At 38.3% G+C, this 21,874-nt stretch overlaps 2 protein-coding genes across 2 annotated transcripts; one reads left to right on the forward strand and one right to left on the reverse strand.

Annotated features, from left to right (window-relative positions):
- Positions 1 to 835: 835 nt before the first annotated feature.
- On the forward strand, positions 836 to 7,411 carry LOC107795322 (beta-galactosidase 3-like). Its single transcript, XM_016617937.2, has 19 exons — positions 836 to 1,569; positions 1,666 to 1,761; positions 1,903 to 2,015; positions 2,107 to 2,173; positions 2,277 to 2,369; positions 2,488 to 2,631; positions 3,042 to 3,130; positions 3,219 to 3,324; positions 3,443 to 3,530; positions 3,821 to 3,939; positions 4,026 to 4,190; positions 4,329 to 4,507; positions 4,674 to 4,783; positions 4,867 to 4,976; positions 5,621 to 5,731; positions 5,817 to 5,930; positions 6,007 to 6,209; positions 6,327 to 6,663; positions 6,791 to 7,411. The coding sequence occupies exons 1-19, from the start codon at positions 1,399 to 1,401 to the stop codon at positions 6,908 to 6,910; spliced, it is 2,535 nt and encodes an 844-aa protein (XP_016473423.1). The 5' UTR covers positions 836 to 1,398; the 3' UTR covers positions 6,911 to 7,411.
- A 634-nt stretch (positions 7,412 to 8,045) lies between these two features.
- On the reverse strand, positions 8,046 to 9,932 carry LOC107795323 (thioredoxin H-type 2-like). The gene is made up of 3 exons (XM_016617938.2): positions 9,769 to 9,932; positions 8,548 to 8,670; positions 8,046 to 8,402 (listed from the first exon to the last, which is right to left on the reverse strand). The coding sequence occupies exons 1-3, from the start codon at positions 9,853 to 9,855 to the stop codon at positions 8,256 to 8,258; spliced, it is 357 nt and encodes a 118-aa protein (XP_016473424.1). The 5' UTR covers positions 9,856 to 9,932; the 3' UTR covers positions 8,046 to 8,255.
- Between the last annotated feature and the right edge of the window lie 11,942 nt (positions 9,933 to 21,874).

The raw sequence follows: 21,874 nt of genomic DNA on the forward strand, positions 1-21,874 counted from the left end.
GATTATATGCTAATGTTACAACTCTTAACACTTCATTACTTGTAATACAAAATGAAGTGAAGTTCTGTCTTGTCATTGCAATTAAAATACAAAAAATTAGGAAACTTCCAAATCAATCTGATAAGAAAAATCAAGTGAAACTGATCCTTCCACTTGACAATCTATTCCGTCATTCAAAAGTTTAAATTTTCAAATCATTTGAAATATTGTCCTTAGGTGAGATTAAGAATCATGGGTTTCATTTTTAATTAATGTCAACTAATAGCAATTAAATGAGACCTAAATTAAAATTCTGAGGAGCTAAGTATCACATGTATAGTTTGACCATCTGCAGTGACAGCTAGGAAAAACAGGTACTGAATACCATTGCTTCCTGTAACAAAAACTTAAAACACGACTCCTTATCTGCAAAGCAAAACATTTAAAAAAGCTTAACAAAGATTTTTGAAAATAAATCTAGCCACCTATTTGACACTAATTAAATAATGACCCCGCAAATCCTGCACTCATTTCATTAATGCGCCAGAATCACTCTCTCCCTCCATTCCAACTTATACTTTAATTTCACCCAGTAACCAAAAAAAAGAAATCATTATGGTTTGTAGTAGGATGATTATGGTTCGAGTCTTGAAAATATTTTTTTCGATAAAGAGCCGTTCCTTTTTTAATCATACGGTGTAAATCCGAATTAATAATTATATGAAAACAAGCAACAAAAAGGCAGTCTAGTATATTAAGTTAACGTTATACGCAGGGTTCGGTGAAAAATTAGACCACAAGAGTTTATTTTACAAAGTCTTACTTTATATTTTTATAAGAAATGATTTCCGATCCCATGGCCTATTGAAAGCAAGTATCCATAGAAATAAAAAACAAAGAAAAAGAAAACAATGGGAAAGCCTCTTGGATTTACACATGATAATCCTGTTCTTTTTTCTGTTTGTCAGCTTCTTTTACTACTATGTGCTTTAACTTATTAAACTATATTTTTACTTCTTTTTGAGTGTTGAGCTCACAGTCACGCACTGATGACTTTCTCTCTCTCTCTTTTTTATTTTCTCTCGGCCATAGTGAATTAAAGCTGTACATTACATTACAACTGTCTCTATATATAACTTGTATTTACGCTTCCAAGACTTGCAACTATAGTTTTGAGGTGGAGAAAGAGGCAATTACTTGGACAGAAGCAGTGTGTTGTGGTGCTGTTCAAAGCTAAAGTGGACTTACTTGCAGTGCACCCACATTGCAATTAAGTCCCACCCCTCCACATTTCCCCCCACTTTTATTAGCTTTTTTCCCCAAGATTCTTGATCTTGCTTCAAAATTCCCTCCACCCAGAAAGCAAAGTTTTGTTCTTGGATGTGTTTGTAAGATACAGAGGAAAAAGGAGGTGGAATAATGGAGGTTAACTCAGTTCAGAAGTGGGTTATGCTGTGGTGTATAGTGTTGTTTATCAGTTGTGAGTTGATTCAGTGTGATGTTACCTATGATAGGAAAGCCATTGTGATTAATGGCCAAAGAAGATTACTTTTTTCTGGTTCTATACATTACCCAAGAAGCACCCCTGAGGTACTCTAATTCTTGCCCATTTTATACTCTCTCTTTTTTCTTGTTTTTTAGTGTGAAGTTGTTTATGAAGTTAGGTTCAAAATGTGGTTTTTGTAGATGTGGGAAGATCTGATAAACAAGGCCAAAGAAGGAGGTTTGGATGTGGTTGAAACCTATGTGTTTTGGAATGTTCATGAGCCTTCTCCTGGCAATGTACATCATTTCTCTACTATTTCTGTACAATTAGCTTGTTTTTACTCATTTCTCTACTATTTCTGTACAATTAGCTTGTTTTTACTCATATCTTGTGCTCAAAGATTAAATCTTTTTTCATGTTCTTTGTGGGGTTTTCAGTACAATTTTGAAGGAAGATATGACCTGGTGAGGTTTATAAAGACAATTCAGAAAGCAGGCCTCTATGCTCATCTTAGAATTGGTCCTTATGTTTGTGCAGAGTGGAATTTTGGGTACATTTCTTCTTCTTTTAGCTCTTCTTTAGATCTAATAAAGACAAGTGGTAATTTCATACTTGTACTAATTTTACTGTCAATTCTACAGAGGGTTTCCCGTATGGCTGAAGTATGTACCAGGCATTAGCTTCAGAGCAGATAATGAACCTTTCAAGGTCTCAATTTCCCCCTTAAAAAAATATTAGCTTTTGAAGAATATTTATCATTTTTATATGTTGGGTTGTTAATGAAATTTTAATTGTTTTATGGTCATGGCAGAATGCAATGAAAGGGTATGCTGAGAAAATTGTTAACTTGATGAAGAGTCATAACCTATTCGAGTCTCAGGGTGGTCCAATCATACTATCCCAGGTATATCTTTTACTCCAATTTGTTCATTATACTATTTCTTCTGTTTGCTGAAGCCTAATTCAACTAAAACTAGTTCAATTCTCATGTAACATTTCTGTCTGATCTGCTTCTATTGCAGATTGAGAATGAGTACGGGCCACAAGCCAAGGCACTTGGAGCAACGGGCCATCAGTATTCAACATGGGCTGCAAATATGGCAGTTGGATTGGATACAGGTGTCCCCTGGGTCATGTGCAAGGAAGAAGATGCCCCAGATCCTGTGGTATGCAAACTCAGTTGTTAGAGCTTCTCCTACTTTCGTTTGGCATAACAGTAGTAGTCAGTCCGCATTGTTCTATTTATAGCTTTTTTTAAGTTTAATTTAATTTAACCTATAATAGACCGACAATATAAAAGGATCGTAATTATTCAATGTAGGTTTACCTGCTATAACAACTCGCTTACCATTGTTCATGCTTGCTATAAAATTTACCTATATTTAGCTTTTAAGTGACTTGATAGTGTAAAGTAATTTTGCACCTTCTAGTATGAACCGAAAAGTTTTTGCTCCTCTTGAACCTCTATTTGTTTGCTCCAGGTTCTAATAAAATCCATAAATTTGCAGTCTAAATTTTTAGGCTCCGCAAACAGTTCCATAACCTCTTACATAATTTTTCCTGCTGTTGATAACAGATCAATACATGTAATGGTTTCTACTGTGATAATTTCTTCCCAAACAAACCATACAAACCCACAATCTGGACTGAGGCTTGGAGTGGTTGGTATGTAATCTTAACTTTTGATTATGTTCAAGTTTTGATTATGTTCGAAGTCAGGTCATGTTTGACTCTATTTTCAATGCATTGTAAGGTTCTCGGAATTTGGCGGCACCCTTCATCAGAGGCCAGTTCAGGATTTGGCATTTGCTGTAGCTCAATTTATACAAAGAGGAGGATCTTTTGTTAACTATTACATGGTTAGTTTTCATTAAACTGTTTCAATAAATGCCTGATGTAGATATTCTTTATATAGATCATAAGCATGTATATATAGAGTCTCATATGGTAACAACATTTCCTCTTTTTGCCTGATAGTACCATGGGGGCACGAACTTTGGACGATCTGCAGGAGGCCCATTCATCACTACTAGCTATGACTATGATGCTCCTATTGATGAGTATGGTGAGTGTAGAGCTTTAGTTTACTTGTTCGTCACCTGTTCTTGTGTAAATTTAGATTCACAGCTTCTGAATATTCTATTAAAAAAGTTGTGTTGGTCTCTGGTATTGTAAAATGATTGATGAAACCATTTTACTTTGCTGATATCTCATGCTAAAAGGATTTTCCTGCGTCTTCCTTTCTATAGTTTGTGTGTGCTTAAAGAAATTTGCAACATAATAATTTGACTGTCATTTGGCAATTCACTTAACTGAAAGAGAAAATAACTCTTCAATGCCCCTTTCGTTTGACAGGTCTAATAAGACAGCCAAAATATGGTCATCTCAAGGAGCTTCATAAAGCTGTCAAGATGTGCGAGAAAGCCTTAGTTTCTGCAGATCCAGCAATCACATCCTTAGGAAACCTTCAACAGGTATAAAATTCTGCATTGGTGTCATTAATCTTGTTGCCGTGGTTCATTATCAGCAGTTTCTCATTGAATATTTGCTGTTACTGTAGGCATACGTGTACTCCTCAGAGACAGGGGATTGTGCTGCTTTCCTGTCAAACAATGACTGGAAATCTGCTGCAAGAGTAATGTTCAACAACATGCACTATAATTTGCCTCCTTGGTCCATTAGCATCCTTCCTGACTGCAGAAATGTAGTCTTCAACACAGCCAAAGTACGTAATACACCGGCTCGGAAACTTGTGTACATTCAATAATACTCATTAGCTGCTTTAGCAGCTTCTAAAAGTTTGAGTTCCTACACGTTACTTGCTGATAGCAAGGACTTAACTGCTTCCAAATTCTACGTGCAGGTTGGAGTTCAAACATCAAAGATGGAAATGCTACCAACTAATTCGGAGATGCTATCTTGGGAGAGTTACAATGAAGATATATCTGCACTGGATGACAGCTCATCAATTCGTTCTCTTGGTCTCTTGGAACAAATAAACGTTACCAGAGATACAAGTGACTATTTGTGGTACATAACTAGGTGAGTTTAGTTTGGTATCAGTGCTTTTAAACCTGTCTCAATTTGCTTCTCATGAGGATTGGGTTGCCTACCTACCAGTGATGCTTTCTTTCTTTGCTATTTAAGAGTTGTGACATGAAATGCTAGCTTTATGTGACTTAAGTATAAATGTTTCCCCTGCGTACAGTGTTGATATTGGTTCAACTGAGTCCTTCCTACATGGCGGAGAGCTCCCTACTCTAATAGTTGAGTCAACAGGCCATGCTCTTCATGTGTTTATTAATGGGCAGCTCTCAGGTAATGCAATCAATATTTTCTCATCAAAGGTTATCTACAAAGTATGCTTACACTTGGCTAATTTTGTCCTACACATGTTATAGATTCTGCATTTGGGACGAGGAAGAACAGGAGATTCGTATTTAAAGGAAAAGTCAATCTTCGTGCTGGCACAAACAGAATTTCACTGCTAAGCGTGGCTGTCGGACTGCCGGTTAGTTTAATCCTCACCTTCAGTCTTCCAAATAGCATGCATACTTGAGATCAACTCAAATTCAAATAACTCATAAAGCAAATTAAATAAATTTCTATGGTCCAATAGCTCCCATTGAAGTCAACAATAAGTATGTAGCATCACTAACCTATACCAGAATCACTAATTACTATGCCAGTGAAAAACCAAATGCTGGTACCAGGAAGTGAAGAAAGTAATAAATCTGAGAGAGCTCATTAAAATTATGCATAGCTTAAAACTATTGAGCATGCGCTAATGCCTACTTTCAGTAGAGTTAGTGATAATTGATAGAAAAGTTTTTTCCCTTCTTTTCGCTGGGGCTAGCAAAGGCTTGAAACTTGAGAGGACAAGACAAATACAGCTTCATGCTGCTTACCTTGCAGTGTAAGAGGCCATTGTGCATTCTTTGATTACATATACCTATGTGGAAATCAATAAAGGGATAGGAAAAAATTTATCAGAAAAGGAAGGGAAAGGAAGCCAGCTCCTCAGTGTGACTGTAGCTATTATCATCACCATCGCTGATAGGTTGAAGCAACAATGTAGCCTATTTACAGTCCTGAGATCATGTATACATTTTTCAATGTACTCTAAAATCTTAAGATTCTGTTTTTTTTCTGAAGAACATGGGTGGACATTTTGAAACATGGAGCACTGGAGTACTGGGTCCTGTTGCAGTTCATGGCCTAGACCAGGGAAAATGGGACTTGTCCTGGGCAAAGTGGACATATCAGGTAGTCTAAATGACAGCACTATTTTTCAATCAATAGTCAAGTATTTCAAATGCAACCCTTTTCATTAATTTGGACTTACTAACAGGTTGGGCTCAAAGGGGAGGCCATGAATCTCGTTTCTCCAAATGGTATTTCTGCCGTTGACTGGATGCAGGGTTCATTAATTGCACAGAGACAACAACCTTTAACATGGCATAAGGTATGAAATTAGGAGAAATATATTCCAACATCTAAGTGATTGTAGTTGTATCTTACAACTCCTCATCATATTGCAGGCTTACTTCAATTCACCCGATGGAGATGAGCCATTGGCTTTGGACATGAGCAGTATGGGTAAAGGTCAAGTATGGATTAATGGCCAGAGTATTGGTAGATATTGGACAGCATATGCTACTGGAGATTGCAATGGTTGCCATTATTCTGGAAACTTTCGGCCTCCAAAATGTCAACTGGGATGTGGGCAACCAACTCAAAAATGGTAAAGCAGCTCTTCGCAGCTTATAAGCTGCATTCTGATACTTAGCTTCACATATACCATTAACAACTAGAAACTGGAGTTCCTTGTAGTGGCAACTTAAATTTTTTATTGTTTCAGGTACCATGTTCCTCGGTCTTGGTTAAAACCCACTCAAAATCTATTGGTGCTTTTTGAAGAACTAGGGGGAGATCCCACAAGAATTTCTCTTGTGAAGAGAACAGTCAGCAGCATTTGTGCCGATGTTGCTGAATATCATCCAAATATTAAGAATTGGCAAATAGAGAACTATGGAAGAACGGAAGAGTTTCACCTACCTAAAGTCCGCATTCACTGCGCTCCTGGTCAGTCTATTTCCTCCATTAAATTTGCCAGCTTTGGAACTCCTCTTGGAACCTGTGGGAGCTTCCAGCAAGGACCTTGCCATGCTCCTACCTCATATGCCGTTGTAGAAAAGGTACCCTTTAGTCTTATTTTGTTAGCAGTCGCTGAGGACAAGAAAAAGTTGTTCACTTTATTTTGACCACTTACTTGGCCACCGAACATCTTATGACTCACAGATTTTGTTCTTTTAACTTTTCCAGAAATGTCTAGGACGCCAGAAGTGTGCTGTAACAATAGCAAATAGCAACTTCGGAGATCCCTGCCCTAACGTATTGAAGCGGTTGTCTGTAGAAGCACATTGTACTCCTACCCAGAGTTGAAGAGTACAAAAGAAAAAAAATGTTCAAATATTGCATAACTTAGTTTACACCCATGAGGAAAAGACTAGTGAGAGGTAAGAATAAAGTAGTGAGAGCTTAGGAAATAGGAGGTAGTAGTTTGGTTGATGAATGCTACTGTTGTTGAGGAGAACTTCTGATATGAGTTCATTAGATAGTCTTAATATTGGGGTGCCAAAGGGGACTCTGAGAAGATAGCATATTATAGATGAGTTTATAAACGTTGGGAGTTCCAAAATGCTACTCCCATCGTAGAATGCAGTCTGGTCCCTTTCTACTTTTATACTGGAAATGTGGACCAGATAAGCATCGTTGTTACGTTGTTATTTAGTCAGTGTGATAGCTTGTCTTCCTGGGAAAATCAAACCCCTTAGGTTCATGTTAGGAACGGATCCTAGTATGACCCTTATAATTGTCTGTATTGTGCAGTTGGTAGAAAGAATTCAATGGAAAAGTGTACATCCATGTTTTTTTTCCTTTTCATGCAACCAGTGCCATATGAGATGATCATGTTAAATGCTGTACATGGACTCACTTGAGTGTTTTGTTATACGGTAACCGTGTTCTGGTTTGAACCATGCATCGATTTCTTTGTGGTTTGAATCCTTCTACAGTGGCTGCTGTGATTACTGCTTGTTTGGATTATTCAAATCTTCTCATACAAAGAGGGCCGATGTGGACAGCAGTTCAAGTTTTGGTTTCTGGTACTAGCAACCTTAAATTTGTGCTCGTCGACGTCTCTTCAAAAAGATAAATTTCAATCAAAGAATTATGCTTCCAGCTACCAACTATTTGAAGTTAACTATATCAACCATCTACACCTGAAATACTCTATTTGGGTGCAACATTTTCTGCTGGACCAAAGAATTGTTCATGACTTGAAAATCACATTATCCGAATTCTGTCCTCTGAACTGCTCTTAGTTTATAGTCCTGGCACTCTATGCATGTTGTTCACGGCTATTACATTCTTCACCATGGCAGGAGATGATTTCAAGTTTTTGAATCAGACTTGATAAAACTACTATACTATTAAGTATAATACACATTACACAGTAAGAGGAAATGGGATATGCATTCAAACTTAAGCATTAATTAATTCAAATCGAACGCACCAATTTGGAGAAGTCTCGGTTTCTTAAATAAAATCATCAATAAGAGGCAAGAAATCAACTTTTGATTGGATAAGGAACAGATCAAACTACGGATAAATATTGACTTACTAGTAAGAACTTGTAATATCCAACAGAAACTAAATTTATTCTTGCTTATATTAAGATAGATGTCACTAAACCAAGCGCAAATATGACATAGAGTAAAGCATATTATTAGGCTGTTGAGGTACTACTGATGTGCTTGGCAATGGTCTGCTGCAGCTCATCTTTTTTGGCTCCTACCACCTTATCAACAATCTTCCCCTCCTTGAGGAACATGAAAGTTGGCATTGCCTCCACAGCCCAATCACTAGCTACTGACTGCGACAAGGAAATAAGACGTCAATACTTATAATAGACAATTCGTACTAAAAAATGTAATTCCTAAGTTGTTGACCATGTTAACATTAATGGGGTTGGTTATATGTCACCAAAACGTATTAAATGTTTGGCTCAATAGTTTTACCTTCAATTCATCCACATCCACTTTCAGGAAGGTAACAGTGGGCATCTTCTTGGCCAACTCTACAAAGAATGGGGCAATGAACCTACAGGGACCACACCAAGAAGCAGTGAAGTCCACAACTATCTGCAACAGAAGTAATATGAGCAAATTGAAGTAATAGAGAATTCAAAGGAAATAGAAAACAGAGGGCTACATGTATTTAACTAGGTCACTAGTTACCCTTAAACAGTTTATGTTTGCATCCCCATAAATAAGGAAAGGTTAACCGAACCATGATATAGTACTGGGTCGGATTGGAAAATTGGCATCATAAGCAAGAAGCTTTACGGTGCAGATCTCAGGAAGTTGATGTGGTTGGCCATATATTTTAAAGCACGTAGGATACATTTGGTACCTTTGGTTCATTTTCTGGATATCTTTTAAGGTGGATACACAAGTTGAGGGCACATGACAATTGCATATACAAGATACAAGATCGATTATATGAAGAAAATGATAATATAATATTTTTGAATACTAAAAACTAATAATAATGTTTATTTTGCGCAAGCAATACGGAGCAAAAGTTCAAATACTTGTAAAAAGAACAACTTTTGTACTCGCGCTAAACGTCATGTTATCCTGGTGAAAACAGTTTTAATTTGTCATGCTAGAAGCCTACTGGGTTTGACTGGGTCGCTGTTGTTGTTGTTGCTGCTAGAAGCCTTGATCGACATTGATGTACTAGAAACAAGGCTGAACCAGAAAGGTTTATTTTTTTTTATTTTTATTGTGGGTAGACATGGAATATGCCTCCATTGTCAGTCACAAAAAAGTCAATTGTGAAAAATTGTTACAAACTTCAATCCTCATAACGGAGACAACGTGAAAACACAGATAAACATCACAGCGAAATTGAAGGCTGATACGAAGCGCAGAGCCTGATTTTCTTTTTCCATAGTTTTTTTCCAAAAAGACAGACGGCAATTACCGATCTCGACAAAAGACCAGCCCTCCGGCGACCAACCAAGTAAAAAAGAAAAACATCTATAACAAGAAGAGATTATTAGACGATAAACTGAGACAAATCGACAACAAATCCAGATCTGATCCGTAATTAACATGCGAGAAAAAGTCCCAACGAACCACTAATCATACAGGAAAAACAAAAATGAAAAAATAACCAACAGAATCAGGACAAAGCAACGTAGATACGACAGAGAAAAGACGAGGGTGGGTTACCAGTTTTTTGGCATCAATTCCCTTTTGGAGATGCTCGTTCCATGCATCAACCGTGTGGACGCCAATGACTTGTCCTTCCTCTGCCATTTCTCTGGATTTCTTTTTTTTTTTCACGAATTAAGTAATTAATTAGCTTATCAAACAAGCAAGCTTTGTGCAATTTTAGCGACCCTCTCCCTTATATATAGGGCTTAGCTTAACTTAGGGTCGGAAAAAGAAGATTCTGCACACTTACAGATTTGTCCCTACTCGGACTCTTTTTTTTTTTTTTTTTAATTATTCTAGTTCCTATGCGGATGGAAACAAAATATCTTTTTTTAATAGTCGTTTGCTTTTTTTGGTAAATATATATTCTGTTGTGATTTGTTCGTCTTCGGCTACGGTTCCGCCCCAAAAGACTACTTATTTCTCTTTCTCATTTTTTTAATAGGCAAAATGGTCACCTAGCACTTAAATTTGTACTCGTTTGTCAACCCATGAACTTAGAACTTTCTTATTTAAACACTTTAACTCTATAAAATGCATATAAATACACACCTCTAATCGATGACCATATTTATGTGACAACAATGTAACTGATGTGGCAGTAATGCGTGATGCTCACGCTGAAAAGGATCATGAAATATTTTTTAATTAAAAAATACTAAAATAAATAAATCATAAATCACAATAAAAGAAGAAGTAAAGAGAAAAGAAAACCCAACACACTTTGTCCCTCCCGCTTCCCACCCTCAGCCTCCCCTCCCCTTTCTTTTCTTTCTTTCCCAATTTCATGCTCCACCATTTTTGTCATCTCCATTTCACCGTAGGTGCCTTTAACCATGGCAGTACCCAACGAAACCAAAGATCATTCCTTTACCATAATAGAAAAATCACCATGGGAGGCGAAGGAATAACTGTAATGGGTGGACCATCAATTGAGGTGGAGATGATAATAAAATTACTGAGAAATATAGGACGTTGATGGACAAGTAAATAAGATCTATATTAGTCATGTTCCAACTTTTTACCTCAATCTCATCTCTTACCTGTGCATATCATGGAGAATTGCAGAGACAAGTTTTTTATGAAGAAAAAGGTTATTTGGCCAGCAATCTTGCAACCGGATGTACAAGTCAAAGATCAAATAAAACAAATCGTTGGTTGTGACGATCCGGCCAGTCGTCTCATGAGTTACTGCTCCGTTTTCTACATTTTTTGCTTTTTTATGCTTTGTTTATCCGTGTTATGTGGTATCGGGTTGGTCGGAACGAATCTGAAATAATTTTGGTAAGGTTTGAGACACTTAGTCTCTTTTGAGGAAGCTTAAGTTGGAAAAATCAACCGGATATTGACTTATGTGTTAGAGGGCTCAGATGTGAGTTCCGATGGTTCGGTTAGCTTCGGTAGGTGATTTGGGAAATAGGAGCGCAATCAGAATGAGTTGAATTGGCGAAGTTGATATGTTGGCGATTTTCGGTTGGTAGGCGAGATTTGGACATAGGGGTCGGAATGAAATTCCGAGAGTTGCAATAGTTCCATTGTATCATTTGGGATGTGTGTGCAAAATTTCAGGTCATTCGGACGTGGTTTGGTTGGGTTTTTGATCAAAAACGTAATTTAGAAGATTTTGGAATTCTTAGGCTTGAATCCGATGCGAATTTGGTATTTGGATGTTGTTTTGAGTGCCCCGAAGGTTGGAACAAGTTTGAATGAGGTTATGGGATATGTTGGCATGTTTGGTTTAGGTCTCAGGGGCCTCGGGTGAATTTCGAGTGGTCAATCGGACCATTTCATGATGTTTAAAATTGCAGAAAACTGTTGTGTGTTGCAGAAGACTTAGACTTTCGCGTTCACGAGTGGCTCATCGCGTTCACGAAGGGTCAGTTGATGAAGGCTGGAATTTAAGCCTTCGCATTCGCGAGGAAGGTTACGCGTTCACGAAGGGATGGATGTTTGTGCTTCGCATTCACGAGAAGGGGAGTGCGTTCGCGTAGAGGAAATTGGTCAGCTGGGTTTGAGGTTGAGTTGTTCATCGCGCTCGCAAGAGAGGGAGTGCATTCGCGAAGAGTAAGTCTGAGGAAGCATCACGTTCGCGATGGGCGTGTTGCGTTCGCGTAAGAGGATTTTTGGTCAAAGTCATTTTTGTGCTTCGCGAACGCGAGGCTTTGACCGCGTTCGCGAAGAAGGATTTCAGGCCTGGGCAGAAGGTTTAAAAGGTCGTCTTGTCCGCGATTTTGGGGTTTATTTCTTCCATTATTGGTCGTTTTTGGAGCTTTTTGAAGGGGATTGAAGAGGGATTCAAGGGGAATCACTTTGAGGTAAGACTCTTGGACTTAAAACTAGATTCTAATGTGAATTCCACCAAAATAATCATGGAAATTAAGCCAAAAAAATTGAAAAACTAGGGCTTGAAAATTTAGACCTTTGATTGAGGATTTGAAGGACCATTTGAGGTTGGATTTCAGAACTTTTGATATGTATGAACCCGTGGGGAGATAAGGAATCTATTGATGTAAAAATTGTCAAATTCCGAGACGTGGGCCCGGGGGTCGGGTTTTTATAATTTCGAGATTTGTGTTGTATTTTGATTATTTTCGCTTGGGTTTCGTTCCCTTAGCATATTTTGACGTCCTCGTTCTGATTTTGGATAGATTCGACGCGAGTGGAGGCCGATTCAAGGGGCAAAGGCGTCGCGAGCTAGAGATTTGACCGGTTCGAGGTGAGTAATAATTGTAAATGATGTTCTGAGGGTATGGAACCCCAAACCTGCACATCGTTGTGCTATATTGAGGTGACGAACACGTTTGATGATGAGCGTGGGGTCATGCACTATTGGGGATTGTGACTTAGTCCGTCCAGAATGACTATTTTACCGCGTATTTGACTAAAATCTATTTGTTATCATCATAATTTGGGCTGAATGCCATATTTGGGCCTGTGCCAACTATTTGAACCCTTCAGGGATTTTTACTAGTATTTCTTCACTATTTTAACTTTATACTTGAATTCAGTCATGTTATATTTCACTGTTTTCGTACTCGGCCATGTTTACTTTGTTTTAACACTTACATGATCTTTTAAATGATATTTTTGGGCTGAGAATCATGTTTTACTATTGCCCGAGTGGCTTGTGAGGATTTTTGACTGAGTAAGGCCGAGGGCCTATGTTGTGAGGAAACATTTGATACTGATTATGAGGCCGAGGGCCTGAGATATGTACGCCATGAGGTGGCTTGATTGATATGAGGCCAAGGGCCTAGTGATGATGCTACGAGGTGTCTTGATATTGCGCTTGGGCCGTAAGGAGCCCCTCCAGGAGTCTGCACACCCCCAGTGAGCGCGGGTACCCATTGTGATATGAGATTGAGCCCGAGGGGCGAATTTGTTGATACTGTGCCCGAGGGGGCGAACCTTTATGTGTTTATTTTTTCATAATTGACTGTCAATTACCTATTTAATTGTTGAAAAAGGTTATTCATGAAGTTAATTTTGAGTTAAAGGATTTTAATTATCTTTTACTGGTTTACTGTTTTAAATGGTTTTACTGCTTCATTATAGCATGCTTTGTGCCTTACGTGATTTCCTGCTTTCAATCTTTATTTATGATTATTACTCACTGAGTTGGAGTACCCACTTTACTCCCTGCACCTTGTGTGCAGATTCAGGCGTATGTGGTCCTGCTCCCGAGTGCTGATCACTTTCGGCTCAGGCAGATTCGTGGACTCTCTAGGTAGCTGTTGGCGTTCGCAGCCCGAAGCTCTTCCCTATAGTACCTTTTCATGTTTGGGAAGAAAGGTAAATTGAGTCCTCGGTTCATTGGGCCTTTTGAGGTGCTTCGGAGGATTGGGGTGGCTTATTAGCTTGCTTTGCCACCCAGCTTGTCGAGTGTGCATCCGGTATTTCATGTTTCTATGCTCCGGAAGTATATTGGGGATCCGTATCATGTTTTGGATTTCAGCACGGTTCAGTTGGATGATGATTTGACTTATGATGTGGAGCCAGTAGCTATTTTGGGTCGTCAGGTTCGAAAGTTAAGTTCAAAGGATATAGCTTCAATGAAAGTGCAGTGGCGAGGTCGACCTGTGGAGGAGGATACCTGGGAGATCGAGCGGAAGATGCAGAGCAGATATCCTCACCTGTTTGAGGCTGCAGGTATGTTTCTTGACTCATTCGAGGATGAACGATTATTTAAATTAGGGAGGATGTGACAACCCGGCCAGTCGTCTCATGAGTTAACAATCCATTTTCTGCATTTCTGCTTCTTTATGCTTTGTTTATCCGTGTTATGTGTTATCAGGTTGGTCGGATCGAATCCAGATTGATTTTGGTAAGGTTTGAGACACTTAGTCTCTTTTGAGGAAGCTTAAGTTGGAAAAGTCAACCAGATGTTGACTTATGTATTAGAGGGCTCGTATGTGAGTTCCGATGGTTTGGTTAGCTTCGGAAGGTGATTTGGGACTTAGGAGCATGATCGGAATGAGTTTTGGAGGTTCGGAGTAGATTTAGGCTTGAATTGGCGAAGTTGATATGTTGGTGATTTCCGGTTGGTAGGCAAGATTTGGATATAGGGGTTGGAATGGAATTCCGAGAGTTTTAGTAGTTCCTTTGTGTTATTTAGGATGTGTGTGCAAAATTTCAGGTCATTCAGACGTGGTTTGGTTGGGTTTCTGATCAAAAACGTAATTTAGAAGATTTTGGAATTCTTAGGCTTGAATCCGATGCGAATTTGGTATTTGGATATTGTTTTGAGTGTCCCGAAGGTTGGAACAAGTTTGAATGAGGTTTTGGGATATGTTGGCATGTTTGGTTTAGGTCCTAAGGGCCTCGAGTGAATTTCGAGTGGTCAATCAGACAATTTCATGATGTTTAAAATTACAGAAAACTGCTGTGTGTTGCAGAAGACTTAGACTTTCGCGTTCGCGAGTGACTCCTCGCGTTCATGAAGGGTCAGTTGATGAAGGCTGGGATTTAAACCTTCGTATTCGTGAGGAAGGTTACGCGTTCACGAAGGGATGGATGTTTGTGCTTCGCATCTCGAGAAGGGGAGTGCGTTCGCGTAGAGGAAATTGGTCAGCTGGGTTTGAGGTTGAGTTGTTCATCACGCTCGCAAGAGAGGGATTGCATTCGCGAAGAGTAAGTCTGAGGAAACATCGCGTTTGCGATGGGCGTTTTGCGTTCGCGTAAGAGGATTTTTGGTAAAAGTCATTTTTGTGCTTCGCGAATGCGAGGCTTTGACCGCGTTCGCGAAGAAAGATTTCAGGCCTGGGCAGAAGGTTTAAAAGGTCGTCTTGTCCCCGATTTTGGGGTTTATTTCTTCCATTATTGGTCATTTTTGTAGCTTTTTGAAGAGGATTGAAGAGGGATTCAAGGAGAATCACTTGGAGGTAAGACTCTTGGACTTAAAACTAGATTCTAATGTGAATTCCACCTAAATAATCATGGAAATTAAGCCAAAAAATTGAAGAACTAGGGCTTGGAAATTTAGACCTTTGATTGAGGATTTGAAGGACCATTTGAGGTTGGATTTCAGAACTTTTGATATGTATGAACCCGTGGGGAGATAAGAAATCTATTGATGTAAAAATTATCAAATTCCGAGATGTGGGCCCGGGGGTCGGGTTTTGATAATTTCGAGATTTGTGTTGTATTTTGTTTATTTTCGCTTGGGCTTCGTTCCCTTAGAATGTTTTGACGTCCTCGTTCTGATTTTTGATAGATTCGACGTGAGTGGAGGCCGATTCAAGGGGCAAAGGCGTGGCGAGCTAGAGATTTGACCGGTTCGAGGTGAGTAATGATTGTAAATGATGTTCTGAGGGTATGAAACCCCAAACCTGCACATCGTTGTGCTATATTGAGGTGACGAACACGCTTGATGACGAGCGTGGGGTCGTTCACTATTGGGGATTGTGACTTAGTCCGTCCAGAATGACTATTTTACCGCGTATTTGACTAAAATCTATTTGTTATCATCATAATTTGGGCTGAATGCCATATTTGGGCCTGTGCCAACTATTTGAACTCTTCAGGGATTTTTACTAGTATTTCTTCACTATTTTAACTTTATACTTGAATTCAGTCATGTTATATTTCACTGTTTTCGTACTCGACCATGTTTACTTTGTTTTAACACTTACATGATCTTTTAAATGATATTTTTGGGCTAAGAATCATGTTTTACTATTGCCCGAGTGGCTTGTGAGGATTTTTGACTGAGTAAGGCCGAGGGCCTATGTTGTGAGGAAACATTTGATACTGATTATGAGGCCGAGGGCCTGAGATATGTACGCCACGAGGTGACTTGATTGATATGAGGTCGAGGGCCTAGTGATGATGCTATGAGGTGTCTTGATATTGCGTTTGGGCCGTAAGGAGCCCCTCCAGGAGTCTGCATACCTCCAGTGAGCGCGGGTACCCATTGTGATCTGAGATTGAGCCCGAGGGGCGGATTTGTTGATACTGTGCCCGAGGGGGCGAACCTTTATGTGTTTATTTTTTCATAACTGACTGTCAATTACCTACTTAATTGTTGAAAAAGGTTATTCATGAAGTTAATTTTGAGTTAAAGGATTTTAACCATCTTTCACTGGTTTACTGTTTTAAATGGTTTTACTGCTTCATTATAGCATGCTTTGTGCCTTACGTGATTTCCTGCTTTCAGTTTTTATTTATGATTATTACTCACTGAGTTGGAGTACTCACTTTACTCCCTGCACCCTGTGTGCAGATTCAGGCGTATCTGGTCCCGCTCCCGAGTGCTGATCATTTTCGGCTCAGGCGGATTCGAGGACTCTCTAGGTAGCTGTTGGCGTTCGCAGCCCGGAGCTCTTCCCTATCATACCTTTTCATGTTCTTGGTTTTCTATATTAAACTCTGTAGTTTGATTTGGAGTATTCCGTTTTGTTAGATGCTCATGACTAGTGACACCCCGATATCGGGCTGTGTTCGGTTATTTTCCGCGAATTATGTTATTAACTGCTTAAACCTTGGTTTATTTGATCATGCTTAGACTGTTTCTTAATGCTTAACTGTTAAATACTGAAATGGGTAGTGCCAGCTGGCCTTGTCTTCATGAGAGGCACCATAACTACCAAGTCCGGGTTTAGGATCGTGACATTGGTAGATAAGATCAAACTAATATTTATTTGCCCATTCGAAGCAACATTTTGTGAAGGTGAGATCTGAAGATTTTCTTTTTTAATGGTTCTTGCTTTGTTGGTGAAAAGAGGACGGAATATAGAAGAGGAAGGTAGTGGAGTGAGAAAAGAATGGCAACCACCAGCGAAACGTTTCCAGTGATATTTGAAGGTTTCCGACAGAGTTCTAAAAGAAAGAAGAAGGGGTACATACTTTTACAAAGAATCTAACAAAAAGTAATCATTAAAAAAAGAAAAAAGTGGGACCCATAATTTAAAGTGTCAAGAAAATATAATATGGAAGACATGACAATAGAAAATGTTAAATTTTATCCATATCAGCAACGATTGAACAACACTCATGGTCGTGGGTGTTTATTTATAGTCATTTAGTTAAGTTTAGGTGTTTAAATGGGAAAGTTCTAAGTTTATCTATCGAGATGACAAACGAATATAAGTTTAAGTGGCCTGGAGGCCATTTTGCCTTTTTAATAATTCTATTTTACCGTCACCCAATTACGTAACTCCAAATCTCTAGCCAATACCCTACTTTGTCTTCATTATTTCACGTCCGAGTTTTAGGGTGGGAAATTCACCTTTTTTGGAAATTTTTTTACTTTTTTCGTAATCAGTATTTGTCCATGAAAATTTTGAAATTTTTCGAGAATTTGAAAAACTCCAAAAATTTATTTTTTAAATTTTAAATCACTCACAAAAATTCAAAAAATAGTTCTAAATTGTATTCATGTCCAAACACAACTCTAATTTTCAAATCCATTTTCACTTGATTTTATTTTATCGGAATTTCACAATTCTTATGTCCACACGCCCGCTTGGTCTTTTTCTTAAAACCTTTGTTTGCTGATTTTAGTTTACCCTTTTTGTCATGCCCCAAGCCTTGGGAGGCATGGCCGACACTTAGTGCCATACTTGGCCCGAGCGTACCATTCTGCAGCTATGAACTCTGCAGGGGTAGCCCTCAACTTAGGCCAATGAGGCCTACCTGCAAGCTGACAATACCAATCAGAGCTGACGAGGCCATATTCTGAATCTTGTGAAAATAATGCCTCTCTCATCTGAGGAGTAAACATACTCAAAAAAGTTCATATATATATATATATATATATAGTTGTGTAGGCCGACGATGCCGCCATGAACGTCTACAACTAGCAATACAAAACTGAACATGTGCATATGGCTGACAAGGCCACAATATTGATATACAAAATATACAAGACTCATCTACAAGCCTCTAGAGATAACTTAATTGTATCATAGTTGGGACAGGGGCCTCATTTCACGACCCAAACTGATGGGCCGCAACGGACATCCGGTACATTACTTGACCGAGTACCAACGTTACGTATCTTTCTTATTACATCATCATATACACGTGACATACCTAATAGGCCAACACAATCATTTATAAACTCAAAACATAGGCCGACAAGTCCGTACAATCTTTCACGTATACGACATATGTCTACAAGCCACTAAGAGTACACAAATATCATAAAGGTCGGGATAGAGTCCCGTTATACCATATAATACACGTCTAAATCATACTAACCAAATAAGCAACTCTGAAGTAAATGGAGCGCACCAACATCTTCCGCTGAGCTGATAGCCTACTTGGAGGGCTCTCGACCTATCTATCGGGACCTGTGGGCATGAAACGCAGCGTCCCCAAGCAAAAGGAACATCAGTACGAATAATGTACCGAGTATGTAAGGCACATATATAAGTATATAAGAGACACGGAAGAAATATAGAGTACATGACTCAACCTGTAAGTCTGAATAACTTTGTAAATCATAAATTACTTTTAGCATCATGCATATGCGTATGAATGTCATGTCGTACATAGGTACATGTTTCATAACATCATCAGCCTCTGAGGGCTTCCCATCATATCATATCGGCCACTGTGGGCAAAATCATCACCGTATACCAGCTGATCAGGTGGTGGTGTGTATATAACGCCATAACCTTTCCCATATCCCATATACATATATACGCGTATATAACGCCGTTTGAATCATATTTCAGCCATTGTGGGCAACATCATCAACATATACCAGCTGATCAGGTGGTGGTGCGTATATAACGCCATATCCTTTCCCATATCTTATATACATACATATATACGCATATATAACGCCGTTTGAATCATATCTCAGCCACTGTGGGCAACATCATCATCATATACCAGCTGATCAGGTGGCGGTGCATATATAATGCCGTAACCTTTTCCCATATCCCATATACATATATTTACACATATACACATATATAACGCCATCTGGTCATAGGTCAATGCACATGTATAAATGAGTGAAATGCATGAAAAATACATAATAATCTCGATATTCCTTTCGGATAAACTTTTCTAACTGCGTATTATTCTGAGACCCATGAATAGAAGATAATAATAATTCTCATGGGAAATCAAGAATATAAACACCCCTACTATTTTTATGAATAGACTAATTTATAGAAACTGTGTATTTGGTCATTTCTTCAGTATAATTTGGACCATGCCAAAAAAAGAAGGGATAGCCTTAACATACCTGGAGTAGGGGAAAATTCGTGTGATATTCTTGAGAAGGATTACAATGTATTCCTTTAGAACCGCAAAAACTTTCGTTGCTAAGGAGCTATAAATTTTCGTAAGAAATTTGTTGAAATCTTACTAGATTGAGTAATATAACACTTTTGTTGAAAGCTTACTGGATTGAAAGCTTTCGTTGAAAGCAGCTACAAATTTTCGATAGCTTACTAGACTGAAAGCTTTCGTTGAAAGCTTACTAGATCATTTCTTTAAGAGGTAAGAAATGATATTTAAAAAGAACATCCTTTTTTTAGAGATAATATTATAAGGAGGGTAAGGAATCTTGACTGAATTTTTGTTAGAACCAACATTACTAGGTGCTTTCTTTAGGAGATTTTGAAGATAACTTTGAATTTGGAAAGATATCTTTAGTTATTAGGTGCCCCCACATGTCTAACTTGGTGTCTCACTTCTTTCTGAATGTGTGACACTTTGCAACCTTGAGCACTTAGTCATTAATTGCAATTGGATGATTGCCACATTGGGGGAGGGGTAAAATCTTATCCCACTCTTTAATTAATTATCCAATAATTAATCAATTACCCACATAATTAAGAATTATCCCAACTACTTAAAATACTACTCATTTTTAATATACTTTATACACCTTACTATCATGGTCATGTAGTACCTTATATGACACTAGTTCATAAATATCGGGTATTTAATGCTCAGCCCATATTTTATTCCAATATGCCAAACTTGGACGAAAAATTTATTTTCTTTGACTTGCTTCCCCTCTCCCCATCACGAATTTACTCATCATTTGTTTAAAAATAGCATAATCCTTATAATCTCCAAATAATCTTTTCCCTTGGACTAATGTCAATTAACTTACGACAAATTCAACGTACAATACTACAGGGTGCAATATCGTCATAATTTGATACTGCGAAGCGTAGCATTATCGTAATACTGTGGGACGTAATATCAACGTAATATTGGAGGGTGTAACATCGACCTACCCATCAAATATGTATATATAAAATGGACTCCAAGGTCTAGACCTGGTAACTCTAAGGAAGTGTAGCTTACCAACTAAGCTGATGTTTAACTCAGTCTACTGGGAAGGTCTATCCAACTATCTATCAAGATTGTAAACATAAAATGCAGTGTCCCCAGCAAAAGGGACGTCAGTATGAAATAATATACCGAGTATGTAAGGCAACAGAATAACTGAAAGTTAAAACTGAACTAATAATACTATAATTGAAAGTAACTAAGAGTTAAAGATAATCTGAAGATATGCTTATCTGTTGTTGACTTAACTCTCTCAATATATTAAGTAAAATAGTTGTCCGGCCGTATAAGGCTCAGTGCGTGTAACTGCTCTGGTGTAGTAGGCTCGATCATAGGCGATCATTCATACTAGGCTTTGTATCTCGGTCATTCTGGGCTTGCTCATAGGCGTTTGCCACAGTAAGCTCGGTATATAACTTACCATCTGATCAGAGGTTGCCAAATAGGGGTCTGCCCACCGATTATAGCTTAAGCTCGATGGTAGTGAAAATATTGTAATACTGCCCAATAGGGGCCTGCCCACCGAATATATATAGTCCCTCTACTTTCTTGACTGGATGAATAAAATACTTAACTATATATAAAGTCCCGATAAGGAAGTATACTGTAACTTATGAGATTAGGATAATGTACATAATTCAGGAGTACGAACTTCTCTTTATGTCTTGTTATCTAACGCATGTAGTTACGATATCATGCCAAAATGAAGGAATGGTTTATCCTTAACCTACCTTAATCCCGTTGAGTCCTTAATACATTCTAAGCAAATATTCAAACAACTCAACTCAATCTTTATAGCATAAAGATATTTAAAATTAGTGTTAAGTAGGCTAAGTCCGTAACTTAAACTAGTAGTTTGTTTATATAAATTCGGCAGAAAATCCCTGTACCAAGGACCTCCTCCAATACCATATACCAACAGCCACAATAGAGCAATCCAACAACATATAAGTATCGATAACAAGACATCATATGACAAACAACATGTTACACCCCATGTTTCCGTACATGAAAGTACGCCATAAATAAATTGATGAAAGTTTGAAAATGAGATGTTACATCCCGCATTTTCGTACGTTGAAGTTTTATCGTGAGTTAATCGACGTAAGCTCGGGAATAGATTATTTTTTAGGATATAAGTATTATGCTACTTCAAACAAGTTCGTGAAGGTGATAGGGTAAGCAAATCGAAAACGAGTTTCGTCAAAATTTATCATTTTGAGATAAAATACGGTCCAAGATATAATACCCCGTATTTATGGAAAAGTTCCGTACAAGGTACCATATAACCATAATAGTATGATGTATAAGGGTGTATTACAAATAAGTAGTATTTTAAGTAATTTGAGATAATTCTTAA

This window comes from Nicotiana tabacum, chromosome 3 (genome assembly GCF_000715075.1).
Source record: "Nicotiana tabacum cultivar K326 chromosome 3, ASM71507v2, whole genome shotgun sequence".
In the NCBI taxonomy this organism is placed as follows: Eukaryota; Viridiplantae; Streptophyta; class Magnoliopsida; order Solanales; family Solanaceae; genus Nicotiana; species Nicotiana tabacum.